At 38.6% G+C, this 8,779-nt stretch overlaps 1 protein-coding gene across 1 annotated transcript in view; it reads right to left on the bottom strand.

Annotated features, from left to right (window-relative positions):
• Positions 1–1,882: 1,882 nt before the first annotated feature.
• ESR2 (estrogen receptor 2) overlaps positions 1,883–8,779 on the bottom strand; it is a 60,381-nt gene continuing 53,484 nt past the window's right edge. Inside the window, exons 7-8 of the mRNA XM_063290435.1 lie at positions 8,337–8,517; positions 1,883–3,768 (exon numbers count right to left, since the gene is read on the bottom strand). Of these exons, the coding sequence (XP_063146505.1) occupies positions 3,591–3,768; positions 8,337–8,517 (359 nt within the window). The 3' untranslated portion in view covers positions 1,883–3,590. The remainder of the gene's footprint in view (positions 3,769–8,336; positions 8,518–8,779) is intronic.

Below are 8,779 nucleotides of genomic sequence, written 5' to 3'. Positions count from 1 at the left end.
CAGGGTTTCTCAAACTTGGCAACTTTAAGATGTGCGGACTTTACATTTGGGGAATTCTGGCAGTTGAAGTCCACACATCTTAAAGTTGCCAAGTTTGAGAAACCCTGTCCTAGAGCAAAAATAGAACTAGTTCCTATTTGCAGTCATCCCCACCACAGCCTGGAGACATATCCTCCCTTCTGTGCCAGCTGAAGAGTTGGGAGAAATGCTCTGAACCTCATCTGAAGTGGTTGATCACTGGACTCCTGAGGACTTCTGTTGCCCTGCTCTGGATTCCAACTCTATCCTTTGTACCATAAAGAAAATAGCAGATTGTGAAAATAAAAATAAAAGTGCAAAAGCCCATTGACACGTCAAATCACATCAGGCAGCTGAGCACATCCAAATTATTTCATGTGCACAGAACTGAATGTGATGTTTCCATAAAGTGGTTGTTCTCAGCTTTTATTTCTCATGCTGATCACTACACTGTGATTAGCAAGAACTGGTCTGGTGGAGTGATGAAGGCACCAGGCTAGAAACTGGGAGACTGTGAGTTCTACCAATAGAAGAGAAGACTGTGCAATAGATGTGCACATAGACTGTGCAACAGAATATGATGCAATAGAAGACCGTGAGTTCTAGTCCCGCCTTGGGCACAAAGCCAGCTGGGTGACCTTGGGCCAGTCACTCTCTCTCAGCCCTAGGAAACAGGCAATGGCAAACCACCTCCGAAAAACCTTGCCAAGAAAACTGCAGGGACTGGACCAGGCAGTCACCAGGAGTCAACACTGACTTGAAAGCACCAAAAGAAAAAAGAAAAAAATCATTACACTGACATCAAAAGCTGTTAATGGACCATTGAATAAGGCCAAGGCCAGCAACATGGCAGCTTCAAGCAGCATCCACAATCTCCTAAGGTGTCCATAAGATCCCCTCCTCTCAATTAATTATTTATTATTCAATTTCAAAATGTTTATTTGCTTAAAACTCCAAGATTTGGCAGTCTCACAAGATTTTTGTCATTTTAAAAAAAAAAGCCTATATATGGTGTTGGTAACGTGAGCTATCTACAGAATCTTTACAGAATCCCGGTGGTTCCTGGACCACAATTTGGCAGCTGTGGCCACACAGATTCCCTTTGGGAGTGAAGAGTTAATGGAGGAAATTCCCTATCACTGGATATTTCCCCCCAAAAGCAAAAAAGAAAACTTCTGGTCTGCGTTGTCCAATTGAAATCAGGCAGTTTTTCAATGACTTTCCAGTTAACAGTGTCGTTGTTGTTGTTAACTTTTCCCTCTCTGTAGCCTGGGGGTTCTCAGGACAGCTAACAATCAAAGATAAACAGTTAAAGTGTGATTTAAACAATTTAAACTAATTATTATCCAGTTCAGGCTGGAAAGGGCTGGTTACAGAGGAAGGTCTGGACTCTTCCTAAAAGCTGAAGGAGGAAGGGGCTGGGCATGAGTCTGCAGGGACAGCATTCCAAAGGGTGGGAGCAACAGCGAGGAAGCCATCTCTCACGAGTCCAGCATACAAACCTTGGAAAGGACAGGCATCTTTATGAGAGCATCTCCTGCTGATCTTTATGTTTGTGGAGTTAACATGACTGAGTATAATTAATTTAAGTGATTCATTGTGATTTTTTAAAAAAATATTCTCAGAGATTTACTGTGGTTGTTTAAGTATAAAATGTAATGTGGATGTTTTAGATGTTGCCTATATCTTACAAACCACCTTACTGGATTGCAGTGGACTAGAGTCCCCCTTTTGGGGGGAGATGGGTGGTGGTATAAATTTGAACGATAAATAAATAAATAAATAAATATGTGGAATGGATGGATGGATGGATGGATGGACCTTCATGACTGGACAGGATGAAACTGAGATGGATGGTCTTAGATCCAAAGACGTTTAGAACTTTAAGAATAAAAAAAAAACAATAACTATACCCAGAAAACAACTGATAACCAGAAGAGATCTTTCAGCAGGGGTGTAAGATTTTCTCAGTATTCAGCAGCCTAGCCATGGAGATCCACCAATGGAGGGGGGGGGGCAAAGGACAAAATGCATGTAATGATATCATGATGTAAATACTGTGAGTTACATACTTATCTTAAACATTGGAATGTTTTTACTTGAAGGCAGATTTGTGTTGTTGTGGCTTACTGTGGCTATTGTTGAGTTTGGTTACCCCATTTTGTATTAACTGAAGTTTCTGGACACTCCTTAAAGAGAACTCAACATGAAGAGCACTGTGGTCAGGTACAGATCACTGTTTCCAGGTATGGTTCAGGGATGCTAAATCTTGCACTCCTAAAGGCATTTCCTAGGCTAACTTCTTTATCCCGGGTGCTTGTATACAAAACTCACATAAGATGATTCTACAAGATCATTCTTCAAGCTTTAGAATAATGTATGCATTTACATATTCATATGGAACAGTAATGCATACACAGTTCCTTAACTATCCTTAATTTTGCCATCAGCTCTGACTATGTTTTATATATTGTGTAGAGCTGCCTCCTACAATGAGAAGCTGGTGGAGATACATGGATGTGAATGACAGGGCCGATGGGTTGGCACATGGATGTGCATGAGGTGGCTGATTGGACACATTCTATTTGGTCCTCCACAACACAGCTCATCTCCTGTTTTGTACTTTTAGGTTTGTCTGTAGTCCCCTGAATCTCTTCTTATGCATATAAAATAACCATAATTATTTTGATCTTCTGTACTTCAAATATTACATCACTATTCACAAATGCTGAACATTCATTGTAAGAATTCCTTCACAGCAATAGCAATATATTGTACAAGCTTCTACAAGAGGAAATAAAGCCACCCACTTAGGTATTTGAACATAGAAATCAAATGCATGGTCAATGCTTAGATAGCAGTCAATACAAACTGAGCCTTAAAATGCTTCTTGTTCATTTTGTCAGAATGGATCCAGAAACAAGCTCTCCAGACCAAGGCTTTGCAATTAAATATGAGGACCTGTTCAATATCCCCCTTTACTAACTTATCTAAAGTACACTTGCACAATGGAAAAATGTATTAATGTCCGTTGCAATTAACAAGCTGAATGACATGCATTTCTAATGCGAGCAGAGTTCTTCTTCCTTCTTTGCTATAATGTGCAGCTTGATGCGTTGATGAACAGCATCATGTCAAACTATTCAGTTTCTTATCAGAAGATGCCTCTTTTTTGCCCTGTCAGATATTTCTTGTGGGATCTTAGGCTTATGAGTTGTCCAGCTTTCCTTTTTTTAAAAAAAAGCTTATATTGGCATCTACCAAGGATACCATGAAGCTTAAGGCTGTTTTGGCACTTAAACAGTCTCCTCTAGAAGGCACTCCAGAAATGCAACATTTGATAAAGCCACAAATCATCAGCAGGTTTTTCAATTCCAACCACATGGGGCTTTTCTAAAACCGTCTAAGTTGACAGACAACATTCAGTCTGAAAAAGATTAACAAATGGTCCAGTAAAAACCGTAAAGATGTTGTAGTTGTCTTCTTAACAGCAAATGTCCAAAGTTTTGATCTGGATATTTTTTTCATTCTTTTTTTCTTTGGGTATTTCCTGGATTTGGACTTCTGTGAAATCATTGCTGAATTCCATCTGTTGTCTCTGTTTGTTCCAATGGACTATTCTCAAGATTGGAGACAGGCATTTTCCTGTGACTTCGGACAGTGTGAGCATTGAGCATCTCCAGCAACAAATCGTAGACTGGTACTACATTCTTGCACTTCATACTAAGAAGATGCTCCATTCCTTTGTTACTGTAAAGAAAACATTGTGATCAGAAAGAAGTGCTGAGATTTAAAATACAGAGATGCTCAAGGACAGGATCAGCAACATTTTTAAATGATCCACACCACTACACAGTTTTGCACAACAGAATATAAGGATAGACAGGTACTTTTGAGATCATCTAGTCCAACTCCCTGCCCAATGCAGGAATACTACTTCAGCATCCTTGATAGAGGACCGCTTTGCTTGAACAACTCCAACAAAGGAGAAACCACTAACTCCTGAGATCTCATCAGCAATGCAAAATAAAAATAGATTTATATTAAAATTAATAAAAAGTAAACGTTAACATTAAAAAAACTCAAAAAATTAAAACTTCAAAACAAAAAAACTTGAAAAAAATTTATAAAACAATTTTTTTATTTTTGGAAAATGTTAAAAACTGTATGAGTCCATTCAGGAACCCAGCAACCTTATGAAAGCTGGCATTGTCATTTGGTCTTCTAATTATTATTATTTTTTTATCATAGCACCCACAGGAATTTCATTGCAGGCTCCACTTCTATAGAATTGGAAACTCATTCTGGGGATGAGGAAGCAGTATCAACAGACATTTCCATATGGCTCAGTTTCAGTTTTCAATTTTATCTCACAAACCATTTTGAAGCTAACTTCTACCAGACTTGAAAGACTGAGATCAGGCAGGAAAGACCACAATCCAATAGTTCTTTCTGTGGGGGACCAATAGAAGAGTTCAAAAACAGAACTGAAGCAGTGTCTGCCACCCAGGAGTTTTTTGGAGTTCTCACAATTGTGGCTCTGGGCAGCACACTTAGTGTAAAACCCAAACAAATATATATATGATAAAGAAATAAGAAAAGTAATGGCAGCTGAGAACAAACCTAACTCTCATCATAAAAAAGACAAACTCACAGTGACAGGCTCGTCTAACTTCCTGACCACATGCCTGAGGTTCAGCTAATCAGGTTGCCTGTATTCCTACCCAAGCATAGGTAGATTGCAACAGATATGGAGAAAGGATCTGCTTGTACCCAGGAGCTGGGATGCAAGATCAAAGCCAAAAGAAGAACAGGCCACCCCCAAACCATCACATTGCATTGTTCTGGTCTCAGAGAAGACAAAGTAGATCCAGAACATTGCCAGTGCAGTCCTTGAAATTAAGAATGTCACAAGGATAGGCAAGCTGTGAGCTGACTGGGAACAGCACAAAGAGGGCCTATGGCAAGTCTGTCCACTTTTGGGTTTCCAGTTTCAAACTTGAAAATGAACCATTGGATATGCTGAGATGTGATCTGGAGGTGAAGGGGCAGGAAGACTAGATGGTGATTGGGCACATTAGGGGCACACTGGAAGCCCTGGAGCTAACTGCTATTCATCCAGTAAAGTAAGCAGAGGAAGAGCATTTGAAATGCAAATTACCATTCTGGCTAATGTTGATTACTGGTTGAGGTAAGGACTGCCCAAATGCTGCTGGTCAGTCTTTAGTTTGAAGCAATGTTTTTCTTAGCTTCTGAGCAGCCAGTAATCAGGTTAATGGAAAAGTTTTTATAAAATGCAAAATAAGCTGAAAGCCTGCTTGTGCTATTTCTTACCTTCACGGATGGAAAAGTCAATATTCATTAAGCCAATTCCACATAATGACTCAACCTTTTTATTGTGTCTTTTAAAAAGTATTGTTACATTTTCCAGTGCCAGGTCAATATTTTAACACAAGTACTGAGCAGACTTTCACTGCCATCACAGAATAAACAACTTACATGGAAGAGCTGTGTAGAAGAGTTTAAAAAAAAAAAAGAACTGGGTAATCTAATCTGTTAAAATTAATCTGCTCTTTCACCAAGAAAAAAATCAGGAATATTAATGCCCATTGTCTTTCAGCTGTAAAACAAGTAGTTTTAGTTCTGACAAGCAACACAAGTAAGATTTGCCGCTACAGTAATGCAGGACTGTGTTTCTTGTGAGTCTGGCCACCCTAGTTCAGTGGAAAATGAAGGTTCTGTGTCCTGACTCAGTACTTTGATGTGGAGCATGCATAGTTTTTCAGAGAAGCTGGCTGCCTTATTAATGTGCTCTGAGGAGTCCCCAGAGTGAATCATCTGAGGAGGTGGGTGCTCCAAAAAGTCACACACCACTCCAGGCCTCGCTCTGAGCTAAGTATTGGGTTAAGCCAATCTGGGGTTGGGCCAAAGTGGGGGAGGCAAGGGCCAGCCCCTCTCTATTACCTTTTGCAACCAGTCCCCTGAATAAGCTCCCTTGGTCTTCTAATGGTAGAGCTGGCCCTGCTTCCATGTATTTCTTCTATTGGGGAAATAAAGATGGTCTATGATGGGGACAGCTTTCTTGGCAGGAGTGTCTTGATTATGGAATTATATCGCCAAAGAGATACTCCTAGCAGCTGCCTACCATCATTGTGGATCTTTGATCTTCTTTTCAAGATTCATATGCCTGACAACCAGAGGTGTCAAATCTCTGAATAGACAGATCGCATCCTCTTTGTCAGTGCCAGTTATAAGCATCCCAGGACAGCAACTGCACCTGCATGTCTATTTCATAGATTTTATAGATTTCTTGACTTTTAAACTGGATTTGCATTTATTTGGGTCACCAAAGAACTGCAGGAATGTTGGGCTACAACCCAAGCCAACCACAGCCAGCCAACTGGGCTAACTCTTTCTTATGGTTCTTTTATTTAACCTAGGTGGAGACTGGATAGCTGTTCAAGTACTTGGGGTTTCAAGAAGAGGGTTAGCTTCTGAAAGGCCTTCAAAGAGAAAACTGTTCTCTTAAGGAATGATCTGTGAATGGCAGGCTGACAAAAGACTGAGACTTGATTCACCAAGGTTGCCTAATTCAGATTTTATTTATTTATTTATTTAAATTTATTGGCCGCCTAACTCCAATGGATGGTCTCTCCCAAACCATTGGAAACCCTGAATATTCTGCTCTGCAAGGATGTGTGTGCAAAATCTTTCAAGACTAATTTTTACTGAAGTTCTACTGTGGATCCACTGCTGTTACAGTTGGTGATATATGCAATTTAGAGGTAACAAAACACTTTAATAGTATAAACTTACAATGCAATATGCCAGCTCAAATGTTGTTATAAAAATCGTTCTGGGCATGGGGCTATATAGTGGTCTAAACATTTTTATAATTGAACAATATTTGTGTACAATAAGATGCACTTTTCTAGCAAGTACTGCTGAAATACTTAATTATCAGCTTTGGCAGCTGGCTATATTTTAGCAACTTGACCTTGACCTTGTGTTTTCTAAGCAAATATTCTGAATGAAGGTTTCACACTTCAGGAAAAGATAACTATTATCTCATCATAGAAGCCATTGCCATCCATGAATTTTGTATTACATTGAGAATATCTTAGGTGCAATCATTTTTAATAGCTTAAAATGATTAAGTAAAAGCATACTGCTCAGCCTAGCACTCTTGAAATTGCAAAGAATATTTAATCCATAGAATTAATGGACATTTATATTAGATTTCATTTTGATTGATTTCTTAAAAGTAAATTTCTTCTTCTTTATTCTGTCACCCATACACCTTCAAAATTATATTTTAATTCTTGAAGGACAGTACTATAACTTAATATTTCAATTAGATATGTCCTTAATTAAGATTTGCAGAACATCTGTGTTGGGTAATACTATTTACATGCCTGAATATTCTCTCATTTTAAAAAAAAATGTCCACAATGTGTTACTAGGGGAAAAGTCCTAGTTAAGTCTGACTGAATATGTTATAATCTGATACAGTTTAGATCAGGGTTTCTCAACAAGGGTTCTGTGGAACCCTAGGGTTCCACGAGAGGTCACTATGGGTTCCCTGGGAGATCATGATTTATTTAAAAAATTATTTCAAGTTTGGGCAACTTCACATTAAAGAGATAAGTTTCATTCTTTATTTTTAGTTTAAGAACACTGTTAATGCATATATACAGGCCTACCCATGAAACGAATATAATAATTTTGTAATTTCTGGCCTATATTTGAGCCTGAATGCGCAGGGGTTTCCCGAGGCCTGAAAAATATTTCAAGGGTTCCCCCAGGGTCAAAAAGTTGAGAAAGTTTGGAAAGTTTGGGCAAAATCTTATAATTTGAACCTTTTTTTTTTAGCCTATTTTTCAAAAGGAACCTAAGAGCCCTTCTGGAAAAGACATGCATTTGTCTTTGGGAAACCAATATGCAATAGCCTTAATTAGCTGTTGTTCTCCAGCAACAGATCAGAATTATACTGCCTTTTCCAAGCAGGACATTTTGTTTACAAGACAATTCAAAATATTATAGTATAGCTTCCTATATATAATAAATATGAGTGTTACAGGTGATGTATTTTGCAATAAAATTGCTATGTATATTATCCAGAAATATATTATATACATTTACAGTACATTAAATTAGCAGGCAACATGTGTAAATAGCTATGAAATAATTCATAAGCAGGCAGGAAGCAGAAACAAAAAAATAATACAGGCAAGTGATCTCTCCTCCTTCACTACCATAAGTAAAAAAGCTAACAGGTTGCAAGAAGGCATCTCCAACACCATCTAGAATGGCCTTACCTTGCATGTCGGACATGCGAAAGTAACATCAGCAAATTTGCCAGGCGAGTTGTTTGTTGGGGTAAAGGGATCCCACTCTTTGCAATGACCCACACCAAGGCATCTGTCACAGAGTTGAGCAGATGGTTCAGTTTTTTGTTGCTCTCAGGTTCTTCTGTAGCAGATGAAAGTGGAAACATACCTACACAAGGACACCAAAAATCAGTGTTAACTACTTATTAGGAATCCCCTTTCCTTCCCTATTATTCAGTTTGAAAATCTACTTTATACTATTTATCCTCTTGGGTTCACAGTGAGGGACAGCTTTCCAAGGTTTCAGGTGGGAAGTGTAAACGTTCTCAGCCTGAAGATTCTGGAAACCAAAACTAGAAACCTTTACGTGCAGAGCAACTACTCCATAACTGCTATAGCCTTACTTTCTGAAATAATAATAATAATAATAA

The sequence above is a fragment of the Candoia aspera genome, chromosome 1 (genome assembly GCF_035149785.1).
Source record: "Candoia aspera isolate rCanAsp1 chromosome 1, rCanAsp1.hap2, whole genome shotgun sequence".
Lineage (NCBI taxonomy): Eukaryota > Metazoa > Chordata > Lepidosauria > Squamata > Boidae > Candoia > Candoia aspera.
The sequence above is the reverse complement of the archived record's forward strand: the minus strand, read 5'-3'. Positions and strand labels throughout refer to the sequence as shown.